Source organism: Coffea arabica, chromosome 11e (genome assembly GCF_036785885.1).
Source record: "Coffea arabica cultivar ET-39 chromosome 11e, Coffea Arabica ET-39 HiFi, whole genome shotgun sequence".
NCBI lineage: Eukaryota > Viridiplantae > Streptophyta > Magnoliopsida > Gentianales > Rubiaceae > Coffea > Coffea arabica.
The window spans coordinates 13,561,578-13,581,220 of NC_092331.1; the positions used below are offsets into that span (position 1 = coordinate 13,561,578).

The 19,643-nt window shown below is 34.3% G+C and overlaps 1 protein-coding gene across 2 annotated transcripts; it reads left to right on the forward strand.

Moving 5' to 3' along the window:
* The first annotated feature begins 217 nt into the window (after positions 1-217).
* LOC113719015 (uncharacterized) lies at positions 218-11,220 on the forward strand. 2 transcript variants are annotated; one of them, XM_027243990.2, is made up of 11 exons: positions 219-583; positions 1,242-1,525; positions 1,614-1,808; positions 2,496-2,842; positions 3,486-3,777; positions 4,786-4,944; positions 5,663-6,028; positions 8,536-8,601; positions 8,745-8,793; positions 9,847-9,970; positions 10,863-11,220. In XM_027243990.2, the coding sequence occupies exons 1-11, from the start codon at positions 226-228 to the stop codon at positions 10,948-10,950; spliced, it is 2,328 nt and encodes a 775-aa protein (XP_027099791.2). In that variant the 5' UTR covers positions 219-225; the 3' UTR covers positions 10,951-11,220. The 2 variants fall into 2 exon arrangements, 1 of the variants encoding a protein (XP_027099791.2); XR_003454709.2 differs by lacking the exon at positions 8,745-8,793 and having other exon boundaries at positions 218-583.
* The last annotated feature ends 8,423 nt before the right edge of the window (positions 11,221-19,643 follow it).

The following is a 19,643-nucleotide window of genomic DNA, read 5'->3' on the forward strand; positions in this document are numbered from 1 at the left end:
TTTGCTTTAAATTAGAAATATTAGGGACTAGATTTGCTTTTTTTTTTTTTGGAAAAAAAGGAAACTTTAGATACTAAAATGGTATAGGGGACGACCATTGGAAACTAGATTTATTTTTGCTCAAACTCTAGGGACTAAAATCTCATAGGTGTTGAATATTAGGACTAAAAGTCTAAAACTGCATTTCTTCCAAAAATAGATTGCAAATTAAAAAAAAAGAAAACTATGCTACGTTCCCTCCGCCAAGCAAATCCACTGCCCACCGGACGATCTTCACTACTATATAAGCATGACTTCCCAAAATTTCCCTTCTCATTTCTTTCTTCTCCTCCTGCTCCGGTCTTTCCGCCATCACACTCACCAGCGATGACGGTTACTACATCCATTACGACTGTTACTTCTTCCTCGGCATCGCCGGCGCCGGTGCCGGTGCCTGTGGCGAAGAAGGTGAGGCACGAAATGGAGATGTTCGGAGACGTCAGAGTCGATAACTACTATTGGCTCCGCGATGACTCTCGATCCGACCCTGAGGTCCTCGGTTATCTCCACCAGGAGAATGCTTATACCGAATTCGTCATGTCTGGTTCGTTCATTTTGTTAATAATTCATGAATCTATTTGGTGTTATTTTGCTGTTTTGGGAAAAGCTTGACTGGGTATGACTCAAATTTGACTCATGTTTAGTTTTTGTTCTTCTTTCAGTTGATATTCATTTTTTTTTAATTTTTAAGGATTAATCATTTCTACATTTGTCAGAGTGAAGATGAAAGGCGTTACCTAATTAGTTAATTATAGAGAGGATTGTAAATAGCATTGTATTTGAGTTAATAACTTTGGGCCTATTATCTCCATATGATCATATTCAGGAGCAAAAGTGCTATTGTTACTCATGTCAGTTGTAATGTTTGGAAGGGGTTTCGTTGCTTAAAATTGAATTTAATAGAATCCTCAAGTACTAAAATAATATTAGTTCTGATAGATAACCAAACTCAGCCTGACTGAGAGGGTATGTATATTCATGCGGAAGTAAAATACACTATTTAATGGTTCTTGAAGTGATTTATGTGGAATTATCTGTCGATGAACCAGGAATGAAATTAATAGTAAGCTTTTAAGTGAATCGTGATTGATACAAGATTGAATGGCTAATGGGGATACAATATGTAACCACTGGGATATAAAATAAAGAATCTGCCTCTTTTGTGAAATAGATATACTCATGTAGTTGAGTTTTTGTTTCAGGGACTAAACAATTACAGGATCAAATCTATGCTGAGATAAGAGGACACATCAAGGAAGATGACATAACTGCTCCTGTTCGAAGAGGGCCTTATTACTACTATGAAAGAACATTGGAGGGAAAGGAATATAGCCAGCATTGTCGGCGCCTTGCACCTAATGATGGAGCTCCACTGTCAGTTTATGATACTATGCCAGCTGGACCAGATGCTCCTCCGGAGCATATTATCCTCGATGAGAATCTCAAAGCTAAAGAGCACAAGTATTACAATATTGGTCAATTTAAAGTAAGAGTGTCTTCTCATTGCAAGAAAGAGCAGTTTTGGTCCATTTTACTTTCTCTTTTAGTCTTACTTGTATTACTCTTCTTTTTAGGTCAGTCCAAATAACAAGTTAGTCGCATATGCTGAAGACACTAAAGGAGATGAAATCTATACTGTTTACATCATTGATGCTGAGTCAGGAGCACCAATAGGAAAGCCTTTACAGCGTATGACAAGCTATATTGAGTGGGCTGGCGATGAAGCCATAGTTTACGTCACCATGGATGAGATCCTCCGGCCTGACAAGGTACAAGGTTTAACTTGGAGCTGCATGCTTGAAACGCTTAAGGATGGTGATACTTAGTTTGTCTTTTCTCATTTGTGAGACCAATATGATTTCCAGAGTGTAAGCCTGATTTACGTGGTCCATTTCTTTGTCCAGTCACTTATTTTTTTTGAAAATGATTAGGAGTTTTGCCTATCCAGTTTGTTTTTGTTGAGGCTGTCAACTACTCCCACTGGATTCAGTGGTTATTTTTTTGTTTTTTTCCTGTAATAGAAGATTCTCCTTTCTTTATTCTTGTTCTTTGCTTAATGAATTTAGGAAAACTATGTTTGTGCTTTAATCAGTTTAAGCTCCAGAACCAAAGAAAGCTAAAGTATTCCATGATTGTCCAGTGGTCGAGTACATTTGTTCTGAACCTTTTGGGATGCTAAGTTCAAAATACTACTTTTGGCTTGAAAATGATTTGCGCATCTGATAATTGTTGAAGACAAAATATTGTGCAATTGTAGGATTTGATGTTGCTACATACCTTTCTTAACAAGACTTGCTGATCTTTTTTATTTTGTTAGTGTTGGACTACGGATTACTTCCCTGGCATATTTTGGAAGACAACTTAGTACGGTTTAGTAACTGCAAAGAGAATTGCTGCACAACATTTTCTACTCTATCCAAAACCATGCATATTTACACATTTTTTTGGCATTCTAGGTTTGGTTGCATAAGTTGGGAACAGACCAGTCAGCTGACTCTTGCCTTTATCATGAAAAGGATGACATGTTTTCACTAGATCTTGAAGCATCCGAGAGCAAGAAATATTTATTCGTCTCATCAGAGAGTAAAATTACAAGATTTGTTTTTTATCTTGACACTTCCAAACCTGAAAATGGGCTGACAGTCGTGACTCCTCGTGTGGTTGGTATTGACACATCAGTTAGTCATAGAGGAAATCATTTCTTCATTAAAAGGAGAACAGATGAATGTTTCAATTCAGAATTATTTGCATGCCCTGTTGATAATCCATCTGCAATCACAGTTCTTCTTCCACATAGACCAAGGTAATATTGCAAGTTTTTCATTTTTATTGTCTCTTTTTATCACCTATTGAGACATTTGTGGGACTTCTCATTCTGAGTACAAGGCAAAGGATGAACCCGTCAGCATCTTCTCATTTCACTGTATAAATACCGAAACTAAGGGATCATTTTTTTTAGGTATTTCAGATCTTACATGGGCAAACGTAAGATGTTCTATTGTGTTGAATTAACTTTTCATTAACTTTTGTATTTTTCTGGAAAAACATTTGGCTTTTCTCTATGAAGGTCCCGTAACATTTGTAAAGCACTTGTAAAAGTTTCTGTAAAGTTTCATTGAGTATTTGCACCATTTTTATAATTTAGACAAATTTTTGAGCAGTATTAACTCAATTCTTGTGCTGACACAGGTTGAGTTATCTGTTATGTTTGCCATTTAGTTTCAATATGCTTTTGTGCTTTGGGCGCTTCACCTCATCTTTCTCATAGCAAAAGAGAGATCTCTGTGTATTTAAAGTTTGACAGAGCTATAATTACGAGTAGTCCTTCTCATACTCTTTCATTTATTAGTTAGTAGAGAAATTGCAGTGAATTGAAATGTTTATTTGTATATAACATTTGTTTAAGTTCCTGGTCTAAAGCATTTTCCTGTAATTGTGCTTATTAGTATAAAGATCCAAGACATACAACTTTTTAGTGATCATCTTGCTGTCTATGAGCGTGAAAACGGTTTGGTGAAATTAACTACATATCACCTTCCAACTGTTGGAGAGCCACTTGAAAGGCTTCAAGGTGGTAGAACTGTTGATTTGGCGGATCCTGTGTATTATATAGATCCAGAGGAATCACAATTTTGTTCCAGCATTTTACGGTTCGTATATAGTTCCTTGAGGACACCACTCTCTGTATATGATTATGATATGAACACTGGAGTATCAGTTCTGAAAAAGAGTGAAACTGTAAGTTAACTCTTGATCTTCTTCTTCTTTGTGTGATTCAAACTGTTTACTTTTCTAGGTTTATTTTTTCCTAGGAGTGTGCTTTTCCTGTTGTATTTGAATATGCAATTGTTTCTTCATTGGCTTTGGTGAACAACTAGATGATGCAGAAAAGTTTGATTCTCATTTTATCTCCTAGCCATTCAACTTCTGAGAAATCTCTATTTTAGTGCCTGGTTTCCTTTAATTTCATTGGCGTGTTTTCTGTCTTCTCAAAAGCTTAAAACAGTGAGATGTCCAAATTAAAAAGTCAATATGGAAGGTTGAATAAGACTCGTTTAATTTCACTACAAAGTTTTCCCAAAAGGGGGTAAATGTACACTGGTTTTGGGCGTATATGGTGCTCAGATATACATATTTGAGTGAGATGCTTCCATGGAATTTGTTCTCTTTTCTACCTTCATGCTCTAGGATCTGCATTCCTTATATTCCAACTTTATTGCTACCTTCTGCTCTACAAAAAGTTTTTGTTACCTATTTTATGTTCTTATAAAGCGATTCTGGAAAACATTGAGTGAACACTGTACAATTGCTCAAAAATTCAACCAGTGCCATGACAAACTGCGTGTGTTTAAAATTAGTGCTTATATCCTCTTATGATTTTATTAAGCTATACTGATGTTGATTATTTCTCATTACTTTTCTTGCTTTCGTCCATATTTGTTTTGGAGTATCTGTTACATTCATTTGGTGATCCATAGGCTATGCATATGCATGGGTTAATCCTATTGCAATTGCTTTGAAAAATCCTTCCATGAATCTTTTACTGGATGAATCCTGATTGAGCACATTAGTTGACTTTTACCTATTTTTGCTGGAAAATTAGATTAAGATACTTATCAATTATTTGTTATTTCTCGTTGCAATGAGCTATGAGCCTTCAAGTATTGTTGTAATCTCCATAGTTGAAAATCATTTAGTTTTTCTCCTAAAATTACTACAATTGTCTCTTGTTGGTATCTGAAACAGGTGTTAGGAGGTTTTGATGTATCGAATTATGTGACTGAAAGGCAATGGGCTACTGCCTCTGATGGCACTCAAGTTCCTATATCAGTTGTCTACAGAAAAAATTCTGTGAAGCTTGATGGGTCTGATCCACTTCTCCTTTATGGCTATGGTTCATATGAGGTAACATAACATTAATACAAACTTTCTATTCGATGTGAAGGGGAATATATGCTGTTTTGTGATAAAAATATCTTGGAAGAAAACATAGGCGTTACGTCTGAATGCATACATCATATGGAGTGTTTATTTTCCAGCATAGTAGGGCTTTTCTATTCAAAACATTTAAAGATGATTATTTTCAATGTAAAACATTTAAAGATGATTTACTGTCCCATCTCTACGAAGCATGGACATGAACGTGACTGTCTTCATCTTCTCATGTGCATGTGGTTAAAACTTCTAGCATTACATCATTGTTTGGTCATTCAATCTAATTCTATCTCTATGGATGTTTTCTTCCCTTCCTCTAACTTTCATCTTATGTAAGGCATAAGACTCAACTTGCACACTGTAGTGTACTACTACTTTTCAAGTCGTGAAATTTATCTTGTAAGAGAGTAACTGAAATCATGTGGTGCCATGATAGTCATGTTTGCCTTGTCTTATCTATGCATTTGAGTTTTTTCTGTTAGGTTGCAGTTGCTTTTGTTTTCTAAAATTTTAATCCAAATGTTTCATGCATGAATTTGTTTACTTTTCATCCATGAAAGTTTGTAAAACTTTCTGTTGACAACAATTATATTAATAATAATTTGATAGGACTTTTCATAATCTAATATTTCATAATCTACAATGGAAAGTTTTGAGATTGTTGATGACATATCTCATTTTCGAACAGGTATGTATAGATCCCAGCTTCAAGGTGTCAAGGTTATCTTTGTTAGACAGGGGTTTCATTTATGCAATTGCTCATGTTCGTGGAGGGGGAGATATGGGGAGGCAGTGGTATGAAAATGGGAAACTGTTGAAGAAGAAAGATACTTTTACAGATTTTATAGCTTGTGCAGAATATTTAATAGAGAAGAAATATTGCACGAAGGAAAAATTATGCATCAATGGAAGAAGTGCAGGTGGTTTGCTAATTGGTGCTGTTCTTAATATGAGGCCTGATTTATTCAAGGCTGCTTTTGCTGGAGTTCCTTTTGTAGATATTGTAACCACAATGCTGGATCCAACCATCCCTCTTACGACATCAGAGTGGGAGGTTAGTTCTTATAAGAATGTTACATGGTATAGTGGCCGTTGTGAAAAAGCTGAAGTTGCAGTTCCAAAATTTTATGGAGTGTGGCCTTTATTTTAATTAGGGTTCATGACTTTGTATTCAGTATTATTCAACTTAACTGGCCTGGAATTATATGTAATAATTTCTCTGGTACTTAGGGTTTTGATGTGGATCAAGTTACATTATTATTATTTGATGTTATAATGTCAAGATAACAAATAGAGATTATATCTGATATAGAGGCATTTGGTATTCCCGTTAATATAATGTCCACACAGATAAAGGAAGTTAATGAGTTTCTGAGATGAAGTTTCTTTCCTTGCAAGCATGTATAATCTAGGCCTACATTTTGAATACCAGTTGTGTTTGCTTGAATAAGATAGCCCTAACTGAGACACTGATTTGATTACTCTCCTTCTTTTTCTATTTATTTCATCATGCGGATGCGTTGTTTCTTCGTTGAAGCATCAATCATGTAGTATTTCTTTAAGGATGGTAAGTTTATGAAATAGCTTTAATGCATTGAATATGGAATACTGGTGAGGTCACATCGTTTTTTTGCTGTCATACATGCATACACATATCAGAAGGAAGAATTTACGTTCCCTTCAGTGAGAGAAAGGCTTTCCCTGTCCATTTGTGTATAAAATGACAAAAAACGTATCCAATGTACAGTTCTTGCAGTACAGGGTCTCAAGAGGGTTTAAGAAAAGTGAAGTGAAAGAAGTTGGACAAAAGGAATTCTCTTAATAACTACTTTAGTCATGTTGGCACTGGTTATTTGACTTTTGTTTAAGTGTTATATTGCTGGGATTTTTCTAAAGCCTCCACGTGCAACACTTTTTTGTTTTGTTGACCTGTTTTTAGTTGGTTTTAGCTTTTTGAGATGTACATGAGGAAGTTTATACCTAAAACTGATGCTAAAAGAATCACAAGCAATTGCCTTTGTCCTTGAGTATTGAAAAGAAAAAATGGCGTTCGGCACTAACTGTTTTTTAACTCAGAATAAGTTAACATTATAGTTAAAAGGAATAAAAACACTGTGGACATTTTTAAGCTTGATTTACTTGAAAGAAATCTAGAATTCATGCTAAGCAGCGAGTACATGTCCAGATCTTGTTCTTGAGCACAAGTTCTTTAGTTTCTGGAAAGATTTCGCACATGCATTGATTGCTTAGTTCTCCCAAAATTATGGTCGTCAAAAGTAAGTCATTGCATGCCTCTTGAATATCCTACGTGAGTTTATACATGGTAGAGATATTACCAGAAAAGTATGGCTGTCATGGTCTCTAGGCTCTTACTTCAATCTAAGTTTCCTGCCAAAGAAAAAAGATGTAGTTATCTGATTATTGGGTAAGTGGCAAAAGCATAAGTCTACCAGATCTGGTACACAATAAGCATCATCTTCATATATATTGGCTGATATTTCTGATTTATATCATATGCTAAATAGCCTATCCAAATATTTCCTTATGGATGGCTAATTTAAAACATGTCCATGGGCCAATGACACATTGTCCAAAATGATGGAACTATTATACAGGTGTAGACAAACATCTACATTTTTATTGGATGTCTGCGTGTACAACTTATAACAAGTTATTAGATTTCATAGATTCTATCCTAAGCTTGTATATTCCAGCCTTGCTTGTCAATTATATCCTTTATGGAAATGGAAAACCAATTAGAGTGTGGTTCTGTTATATTCTATTAACTGATATCGTCTCCTGGAATTTCCGAATGATGCTCTGTGTGAGAACCAGTATGTTCATCTATAGCTTAAAGTAGCCATATTTTGACTGTCATACATGTCTAAGCATTTCTGATTCCTTAATTTAGGTTGAAAACTAGGCTAGAAAACAATCTAAGCCTCTAAATTCTATCTTGTTTTACTCCATTATTCCTTGACAAGAAGGTCCTTTAAACCCCTCTCTTGCTTATATCCTTTTATTTAACTTTGCAAGTTTTTTCTTATACCGGTTTTCTACCTTCCTATGAAAGGATGTCCCTTCTTTATGAGGTTGACATTGAAAAGAGATCTTTTGTAATCATTAAGTATCTTGGAAGTATGACAAATCAAATTGCTGAGCCTGTTCTGAGAAAGTATAGATTCTTTATCTGATTCAATTACGTGTTGCATTTGTATGTACATAACCGATCTTTGGAGTCTACGACTAGGATAAGTTAGGTCCAGGACTGACGTTTCCCGTCTTCTGCTGGGTATCCGGATAGGAATTTACTTGATGTAATAATAATTGTAACGCTACAATTGAGATTTATTCTGAAACTCCTGAACTAGTTCCACCAAAATTGTCTTCCCATCAGGTCTATCGTGGACCTTATTCAACACTTCTGTTTTAGTATTTTATTCCCATTGCAAAATTTTAACTTTTTAATCAAGCGCGATCTCATTTTCTATTTGAAGTTTGAGATTTGATGTTTGTGCAGTTTGTATTTTTGAACTAAGAAAGTCGCTTGAATTGTTGCAGGAATGGGGTGATCCTCGCAAAGAAGAGTTTTACTTTTATATGAAGTCATATTCCCCTGTTGATAATGTCAGTAACAAACTGCTTTTCTTTTCCTTTTTCTTGTATAATTTTCTTTATGGTCTTTCATTCTGCTAAGGTAACCTTTTCTTTAGCTGATTTCTGTTTGTTTTACACTAGCTTTTGAACTAAGTCTGTCTCCTGCTGAACAGGTGAAGGCACAAAATTATCCTGCAATTCTTGTTACTGCTGGTTTGAATGGTATGTGTAACCATCAAATGCAACATATTAGTTTCAAGTCTTAGGACATACATAATCAAAACCCAACACTGGTCGGGGGCTTAAATAATTAAAATTCAGTCACAGATGGCATTATCCTTGCATGTAACAGTGGTCTCTACTTGAAAATTGGAATGTGGCATTTGTGACAATGAAGTTAATGGCTCTTTGGCAATTTGTTTTGGTTAAATCTGTAAATTGTCAAGGACATTGAGATATGCCTTGCGAGAGAGTTATGTCTTGCACATTCAGAATTGTGCATGCTCCTAAATTTTAAGCTTAAAACATTAGTAGAATATGTTTTTCTTTCCTTCCTGGTTGCTGCTTACCGCAATCTTAAGTCTAGTGAATGCCCATTCTTGCTTATCATCCATTTAGGTCAACTCAGGTAAGAGTTTGAATTTGTCCTTTGGAAACTAAACTATTTGCATGAAAATAGAAATTGTGGAAAAAGTAAAAAAAATGAGGCTCGTGAGAAAGGTAATGGTAAGTCAGCTAGTCAGTTGCATATTAAAATCATTCTGCTGGTGAAATCTTTTGTTGCATGCTTTTGAGGAATTTGCGAGGAGGGATGAAATACTTGATGGCTGTGAGTTGTTGGAATTATCTCTTGCAATGGAAAGCCTTATTGCAGATCTTTAGTACAGTATTTGTGTTATGTTCTTATGTCATGGTTTTGTTTACGAGTTACAACTTACAATTAGATACCTGTCTGATCTTGGGATCCATTACTGTGAGAGGATAACATGAAAGATACAGTTTGATTCAATAATTATCAGCACCTGTCATATATTTGAAAGTTTATTTTATCTGACGCAATAATCGTGGATTTTTATCTTCTCTTTTAAATTATCCTTCACTGCCATATTTTTTGTATTTAACTTGCATTATGGAGAATCTAGAGTGATTTAGCAGAATCTCTTCTCCTGGTATTTTTTTTTCCCTTTAGGGTGGGGTTTTTTTTTTTTCTGGTGGGGGGGGGGGGGGGGGAAACTCTTCTCCTGGTCCTGATGATACCTTTTCATGTTGTGACAGATCCACGGGTTATGTATTCTGAAGCTGCGAAATACGTAGCAAAGTTGAGAGATACAAAAACTGATAATAATCTGCTGTTGTTCAAATGTGAACTTGGTGCAGGGCACTTTTCAAAGTCTGGAAGGTACTTACCCTTTATTCTTTCCTCTGCGATCTAGAAGTATTATCATGCAGCATCCACAAGCATACAAACCATCAATTAGAGCAGTAATTGGGATGAGAATACTTTGGGGATTTGTAATTGGGTTTTGGCAGTGGTGTTGCAGGCCCAACCAATCTCAAATGGTATCAAGAAAAACTGATTTCTTCAAGAAAAACCAATCTCAAAAGATTATGAGTCCCTTCCACAACCTTGCTTTTTCATACAAGCTTAGTTACTAATAAAGCAAATGCTTTTTGGCCTTGTATCGATTCTTAAAACTCATTAGGTCTGGATTTTTTTTTTTTTGGCCCTCTCTCAGGGTATCTACTTTATTTGTACAAACTAGGAGTGAACTCTTAGCGAACTCTATTATACGTGGTATTTTCTGACTTTTATCTTCAGTTTCAATTTTGGTTAGATGAATGATGGGAAAGTTAACACAATGACGAGGAACTGTCTTATCAATCCATTAGAGGTTCTTTTCTTCCATTTTCAGCTTTACGATGAGGTGCAGAGGCTTAGACGTTGTAGGTTTGAGAGAGGAATAACAAAGCTGGGACATCGGCTGAAAGGACAAGCCATATAACCACAATTACTTTTTGCAGAAATGAAGCTAGGGAGGGTAATATTTTTAAAGAAGTGATACTAAACCTTTATCTTCATCTGGATATATCTATATAGCAAGACCAATTTAGGGCCCCTCATTAGTCAAAGTGGCTGGGGGTTGAATAAACTTCCATGAGGCTGTCCTCTAGAAACGTAGCATGAGAGAGTCTTTGGAAGTAATCCGGGCTGTTGCTAGACTGATCATACCTCTCATTGCCAACATCATCTTTTCTTCCATTATCTAACATCACTTTACTTGGCTGCACAGGTTTGAAAAGCTTCAGGAAGATGCCTTGACATATGCTTTCTTTATGAAAGCTTTAGACATGGTATCTGCAGCTCAGACTACGTTGTAGTTCTGCTTGCAATTTGGTTGAGGTGACTTGTAGTTTTTGTGTTAATTTCTATTCTCTTCAACTGAAGCTGGTGGGTTCCTAATAGCTTCTCTGTTTTGCTGGGGACTGCCAAGCAATTAGATTCATGTTAGTTCAATTTTTGCCATTACGGCGATATCGTTTTTTGTGAAATACAGTGAAATTGTAGAAGCTGTGCAAGATTTGTATCATATAGTTTGTGAAATTAAATTTGGAAATAAGCTGTAATAGCAAGCACAGTGCTATTAACAATTCATGATTGCTATGATCTGTTGTAACTAGCCCTTCCGGGTTCGGCTCCGTGGTTGTAGTCCCAGTTGGGGGAGAGCCACGTCCAGGGGTCGAATCCCGGCATTACCGAGGCTGGTGACGCTTGGGGGGAGCCGCTCCCAGCCCGCAGTAGGGATTAGTTGGGCCGTACGGTATTACCAGTCCATGGGCCCAGATACCCTACTGCGCAAAAAAAAAAAAAAAAAAAAAAAGATCTGTTGTAACTAGCTCTCTGCCAACACATTTTACCTCCCAACAGCTTTGTTTTTATTCACACTTGAATCTGTCATTAGTGCTTTTAATGTGTAAAATTTGCAATATCGGATTCGGTTATAGAACTTAAATAATGAGAATTCGGATAAATTAACTGTGAATATCGAAGTGATAGGTCCCCCGGAATCAATCCAGAGAAGAACTTAGGGGCTGCTTGGTTAAAAGGTTTGGGAATCAAATAATGGAATGAATCCCTTATTTGTTGCTTGGGTTAAGTCTATTGGAATGCAATTTCTGGAATCATTTCTAAAAAATCGGACTTTCACCATTCCTGAGTAAATTGGGAGGTTTTGGACAAAACCCTCAACTCATTCCCCAGCAAAAACATTTATGACGAACCTATCCTCTTTTTTTCTTCATTACACGCCGCACCTTCTGTTCTTCTTCTTCATCAGATTTTCTACCTCTTCTACTTCACCGGTTGGACAACCATAAAGATAAGTGGCTTTCGACTCTCCTTGGACAACGAATTCTAGAGTTGAAGAGTCTTCTACTAGGGTGAATTCCTTGATCCCAGGTCAGTGGATTACAAACTCCCTTCTCTGCAATTTTCTTTTCGTATGCAAGATTTTCTCTTTCTTCTTCTCTATTTTTTCAGGCTACTCACTGGGTAGCTGAAAATAAAGAAGAAAAGAAGGAAATCTGATACAATAACACTAACTGGACCAAAGTGCTATGCTCTGGATCCATCACCTTCTCACTTTTATTCCACTCACGCTACACAATCTGTCAGTTTTGCATAAAAGTCTTCCTTCCATGAATTCATATTCTTTTGTCACAAAATCCAATAAGAAATTATTTCCGCAACAAATACACTATTATTGGTGAGAATAATACATGTTTTTAATCCATGTATTTTGTTGTAATACATGTATTTTAATTCACTTACTTCAACAAATACATTATTTTGTTCTTTTTTTTGGTGAGATAAATGTTAATGTCACTAGATTTGTCATTTTTATGTTTTTAATGTGTTTTCTTGGATTACGCATTCAATGGAGGTCAATCAATTCTTGATCTTTTGGTTATTTGATCCGTGAATACTGGTATAGTTTGGGTGGGTTTCTACATGCCCTGTACCTGTTTGTAAAATTGTCTGCTTGAATAGCTTTCAATTTCATAGTTATTCGTACATTAGGATTTCAAGTTTCAACCATCAATTTCGTTTGTTTATACTTATTTATATCTATACATCATTGTGTTTACGGATGTATGATGCATGTCTAGGCCCTTTTAATAAGATCAATTAATGTTTAATGCATTTGAAGATTTTGATGCCGTAATCTAGTTTGGTGAATACTTACGTTTGGTTGTCATATTGTTATGTAGACAAAGATGCCACGTTTGCCTATTGAAAACAGAAGACGCAAAAAATATCGAGGGCAAAGCCAGATTTTATCAGAAATTCCAAGAAACAAAAGAAACAATCCCCTCCCATTGCAAATGTGTCAAAAAAAATGAAATCTGCATCAACAACAAGGGGTGATCTTGATGCATCATTGCAACTTCTCACCAGCAAATTTGGAGATTTCGTGGAGGGAATTCAAGCTAATTTCACAACTATGGCAGCAACCATGTCAAATGAGGATAAACGTGAGCAATTGGTCTCCGATAGAAGAGATCAAGTTGTTGCTGAGTTAATGAAACTTGCTTTACCGAGTGGAGATGTAATGAATGCAGCCGACATACTTTCGGAGCAGATTTCCAAGCTTCATGTGTTCTACAATCTTCCTGCAGAAATGAAAGGATAATATGTAATTAACCTCCTTTATCCTCCATCTACTCGCTGAAATAAAATTATTGTTAGCTGGAAAGTGATGATTTGATGGCAATTTCTTTTTGTTATGGTGATTGTTAGATGGTTATATGATTAGTCTTTTGGAGATTGTGGACATTGAGTGGCACTCTCGACTGGATTAGACAATTGATTTGTATTTGGTATGGTTAGCTTTTGTGATTTGAGTCTCCTTCTTTTGTTCATATATGTAAGGAGAGATCTATTTCATATCATTATCTAATGTAGGAACCACAAACGACTTGTTAATGCAGTAAATTTCCAAAAAGAAAGAGTTTTTAAACTAACTTCCTAAAGGCTGGCAATTTTTTAGTCTCTTCCCAAAGGGTGAAAAACACATTCAAGAAATGCGTTCTTCCAAATAAAAATGCAACTTTCAAATACGTTATTTTAATTTTCGTAAATTTGTTTAAATATAAAAAATTGGTTAAATAGCGTATTAAATACAAAACCTGCTAATTTCCCATAAAGAGCTGGTATCTTATGAGTAATTTCTTTTTTTTTTTTTTAACTTTCACATATTTAATTTATGTTAAATACAAAACATACTAGTTTTCCTTTGGGCGCTATTTAATCAATTTTTTCCATAAAGAGTTGGTATGTTTTCCATAAAGAGTTGGTACAAAACATACTACAAAACCTGCCAGTTTCCCTTAAAGAGCTGGTATCTTATGGGCAATTTTTTTTTTTTAACTTTCACATATTTAATTTATGTTAAATACAAAACATACTAGTTTTCCTTTGGGCACTATTTAATCAATTTTTTCCATAAAGCTGGTACAAAACCTGCCAGTTTCCCATAAAGAGCTGGTATCTTATGGGCTATTTAACCAATTTTTCATATTTAAACAAATTTCCAAAACATAAAATAACGTATTTGAAAGTTGCGTTTTTATTTGGAAGAACACATTCCTTGGATGCATTTTTCACCCTTTGGGAAGAGACTCAAAAATCGTCACCTTTTGGGTGATTGTTTAAAAACTCCTTTTTTTGGGAATTTACTCCTTATTAATGCAGCCACTATATTTATTTTTTGGTATTAATTTTTTTATTATTTATGATTTTCTTATGTTTTATCAAAAAGTTAATAACTATTGTAGTTACAATTATGAAAATGTTAATTTGTCGTATGTGTAATTCTTTTGTTTTAGAAGAATTGTTATATCAGGGGTAAATTTGGAATTTAATTGCATTTAATTCCGAAACACTCATCAAACCAAGTATCAGGAATTGGAATAATGCTAATTCCAATGTGTGAACCAAGCAAGATATTGGAATGAAAAGTTTTAATTCCAAAATCAGAGTCTATGATTCCAATTACAATTCCAATTCCTAAGCTTGAACCAAGCGCCCCCTTAGTGCTTCAGGTTTACAACAAGAATAGGAATGTGGAATCTGTTTAGAGTTCCCAATTGCAAGACCTAAAATTGAAATGTTAATGTTTAAGAATTTGCATGAGGTATAATTTAATATTATTTCTTGACTTTTATTCGGTTAACCTTCTCTCTTTACATGAGAGCTTCTCTCTCTAAGTAGAGTTTTTCTCCGTTTATAGCAAGGGGTTGATTTTTTAAAATTTTTGCAAAATCTCCAAACGATCTCTTCGCAAGAGATTTCAAACACCTGCTTGCACCCAAATCCCAAAAGCCTCAATTTATCAAAAATTTCCACTTTGACTAAGAATATTGCAAGAGTAGCATCATGACAGAAGTCAAATAGTAGGACTATTCTGCAATGCCGTTTCGAAAACCATGCACGCCTACACCATTCCAAAGACCAGCCAATGAGATTCTGGACAGGACAGCAACACGATAACCAATGTGGTAACTGACTTATTTTTTGAATAATTCAACCAGAAGCAAAAACCAAACACAAATGAGGAAGCAACCAAACGATTCTGCGGAAGCAGAGGCGCCAAACAATCACCAAACGTACATGAGGAATTTTACAAATTTTGTGCTTCCTAATTATTTCTGGATGTAATGGCATTGGTTTACATATATTAAAAAAAAAAAGAGTAAGAAAATGCATAAATAACCGAAACAAGAAGGCATCATGAGCCTCGTAAAATTACTTTTGATTCATATTACAATTGAAAACTTTCTTTTTTCAAATGTGTCTATGCCTAAGAAAACCAAAATTAACATTGATTATATGTTGCAAGTGCTAGGCATTTAGCATGTAATATTTGCTAAAGTAGCCCCAAACTACTCTATGACTGAATACATTGACTTTTTCAGTTAATATAATATACTGGTATTCCACGTCTGCGCTTTGAACTAATTGTAAGCAAAGTCCATGAGAAGGTATTGTGAAAAGTATGAATGAATTGTGGGGAAATTATTAAATTGCTCTTATTCGCTTTGGAACTTTTTTCTCTTCCTTCTTCTCTCTGGAGCTCTTCCAATCAAAATCTCTTTCATCTCTCTTACAGGAGAGAGACCAAATTTGGTCTTTCCCCATGAGAGGGAGCTTCCTCTCTAGTTTTTAATTTCTCTTGTTTGAATAAATTTTCTTCTAGGGTTTCCTAATGCGAGTTTCTTCTCTCCTAAATTGTTTTAGTGGAAGTTTTATTGTCTTCTAAAATTTTCCTTGTGAGAGTTATTTTAGTTTTGTCTTTTTTATATGAAATTTGAGATTTTGTAGATCTGGGATCTAGTTTTTTGAATCTGCAATTTTTTTTCATTATTATCATATTTAAATTTCTCTTTAGACTTAAACCTGTTTAAGTTAGAGCCAAAAGACATACACAGATGTTTGGGCTACTATGACTCATTCGGATGAAAGATATATAGGAGCCTCAATGTTATTTTTATTTATATTGATTTTTTAGATCTGTTGTATCTATTAATTTCAAATTTATATGTATATGTGTCATGTTTGTTTGATTTATATTCTGCCATTAATACAGATTTATTGAATGAAATGATATTTTTCTATGAAAAAAATACCAACAGGTGGTCAAATAAAAAATATAGCCAATTGTATGCATAATCTATTAAAAGGTGTTGCAAAATTAATTGATTTTTGGCCAATACAGTGTGCACTGAATTGAATATGTAGTCGTTTAAAGGGTTAGATAGTTGCTCAATTTTTTTTTATTTGTAGATAATTCTATGCATAAACAAGGAGTACGGAGTCAATTAGTTTTTAATTTCAAAATAATGTAGCAAATTATATATTTAACCAATAAAAAGGACTAAGGAGTTAATTATTTTCTTATTACCAAAATCTGTTAGACATTGTATGTCTAATCAATAAATAGCGTGGGAAAAAAAAATTCTATCCTTCAAATGAGAGAGAATGCAGAGTTGACTATCTTTCAAATGCTAAGTAAAGTAGCTTGACTCTGTATTTAAGGGGAGTAGGGGGTTAATTAGTTGTGGGGGTTTCATCAAATAAAAGGGAATAGGAGTAGGAGTTAATTATTTATTAATCACCAAATAGTATAGTAAAATTTTATTTAATTACTAAAGGGGATACGAAAATTATTTGTTGATTTTTAAATAGTGTAGTGAACTCTTGTACCTAATCTACAGAAGGCTGTTAGAGGTTAATCAATTATTAATCAAAAACAAAAAAAGAGTAGGGGAATTATCCTGATAACATATCGAATTACATGGCGGATTCAATAAAAATGAATTGGAATTAATTTGTTATTGATCACCAAATGGTGCTGTGATTTCTATATTTAACCAATAAGAGGGAGTATGGAGTGGACTATTTTTCAATTCACTAGATAGCCTAGCGAACTCTGAATCCAATATATAGAAGGTTTTATGTGGTTAAAAGGTTGTTGAAAATCCTTGCAATTTTAACTCTCTAATTTTGAAGGATTAGCAAACAAATTATGGAGTGGACTATAAATTTTTCAAAGAGTTTTTCTAACTAACATTCTAGGATATTTGTTTTTTTTTTTCCAACAAAAACATCAACATTTTATGGCTATTAACACTTGATAATACAAGAGCTAATTTACAAAAAGGGGTAACTATCCCCATATCCTTTCTTGCTAGATCTATTAGCCACGTTGGGAAGTTATTTTCCCATTCAATATTCTTAACTAGTTTGGCAGCAAATTGTGCCAGGGAATGGCTACAACTATTTCCAGCCCTAGGAACAAAAGAGAATCTCCAACATTCAAACTCCTGTCTAAGGTCACCAATTAACGTCTTCTAGGACTGTTTCTATGCTACTGTCCTGAATATTGCCTGTGTTGATTTGGTCCTCTACACCTTTGCAGTCTATTTGAACTTCTATGTTAGTCCACAACCTGAATCCTTTGCCATTACTAGAGCACTTCAAATAGCTAGTGCTTCTCCTTTGTTTGCTTCTCCCCTCTTGCGTTCAGATATTCCTCTCACTTTCACAATCTTTCCAAGCCAGTTTCTGGCTATTATCCCCAAGCCTGTTCTTACCATTTTAGCTGATACTGCAGCATCTGTATTTATTTTGATCACTCCCTCCTTAGGTGGTTCCCAGCCATGTTGCTTTTGTCTGTCAATTTCTGGAGTGACATTGTTAAGACACCAAAATTATATCTGACTTACAATATGAATATCTACACTGACATTTATTATCCCTCCACGTTAAATTTGGAAGCTTTCCCGAATTAGATATACTGTTACAATAAAATTAACTCTTGAGACCCTCGTAATCCTTTTTCAAATAGTATAAGAGATAAAGTTGACTCATTAAGTATGAAGAGTTGTGCCAACAAAGTCAAAAGTAGTAGATTACGCATGAAGAATGAACAAGATAATGGTTAATAGTCAAATATTATATGTACTAGTTCATTTTGTTGAATTTAAACTAGAAAGAGACTCATTAAAAATATTTACAAGTGCTTTCAAATGAAAAGTTGCAATAATTTGAAAAAAAATTTGGAAGACAAACTCAAATGGGCTTAGGGTGGGCTTGTAGTGTACTTAAGGTAGATTAAGGATATATATATATATAGACACTATTGAAGACTCCGTTAGTCACTGTTCAAACATGGGATTTATGACATTTTAGGTGTATGCGAGGGGATACTTCAACTGAATGCTTGGTGGACCTCATATGCGCATAGAGTGAAATCTGTGAAGTGAAATATCCGTCCGTTTTTTCTTTTTTCTTTTTTTTTTTGTGACTAGTTTTAAAATTTGATACGGTCTAAATTTTCAATTGAATTACATCTTGCTGCTGGAATTTTTTAAGCATAAAAGTATGAAAGAAAAAAATTGTTAAAATTGGGTGGAAAGAACAAAATAAGAAGAAAAAAATGAACAAATTAGACGATCTTACATACATTGTGGGTACCTTTGTGATCGAAGATTGAACTTTTTGTTTAGTTTAAGGTATTATTGTTATTTTTCAATAGATATAATTTTTTCAAGAAGGCTTCAAATATTTAAATACCTTATTTCATTGGGTCCATTATGAACTTTAAGCAATATTTATTTTTTATTTAGCTTGACTAGGAGAGAAAAACACTGATTATTTCAAAAAAGTTTCGGTAAAATTAAGACTACTTTTTTTGAACAAGAAAATCAAATGTATTTTAATAATTTTATTATTTTTATCCTCAGAACCTTCATGATTATAAATGTTAGACATTATGACGAGATTTTGTCAAGGGTGATCTTTTTCAAATACTTCACATTAATTTTTTTTTTATAGACGTTCATAAAAGATTGCCTTTCTTTTCAAGAGATATTGATTCATGGTGTACTCCATTCTGTGTCATATAATTTTTGGAATGTTAGATTAGGGTTTTGTCTTAGCAATGCAAAAATACTATCAACTCTTTATTATCAAAAACTCTTCAAAGTTTTCCAATAGATTGAATTCCCTCTAGGTTCACCAAGAAAGAATATATTTTTCAGTAGAATTTAATGGTCTGATATTGAAGACAAAAGAGGAAAATGATACGAATTAGAAGATAAATATAAATTTGAAGTAAATCAAATCTAAAAAAAAAAAGTACTTGGCAGAAAACAACTAAAACATTCAGTTAGACATTCAAGGTTAATATTCACCTGTTAAGAAAAGATGAATACTGGCACTGCTTTATTTGCAAAAGTCTTTATCTAGTTGAGGCAGGAAGTTGATCAAGTTTGGTTTTGGTATTTCTTTTCTTAGATGGTATTTTACCCCATTCAACTTGTGAACAAAAAAACACTCTTGGTGTCGTGTACCTCTATTTTGCTCAAAGATTAAGAACCGAAAAAAGAAATAGCTAACATCCAAACCATTTGCAGATAATGAAACTGAGAAGTGGATTTCGACTTCTTTTCTGTAGCTGTCCTAGAAGCAAAAAGTTAATTGGCACCCAATGTTCTCTTTAATTCTGTAG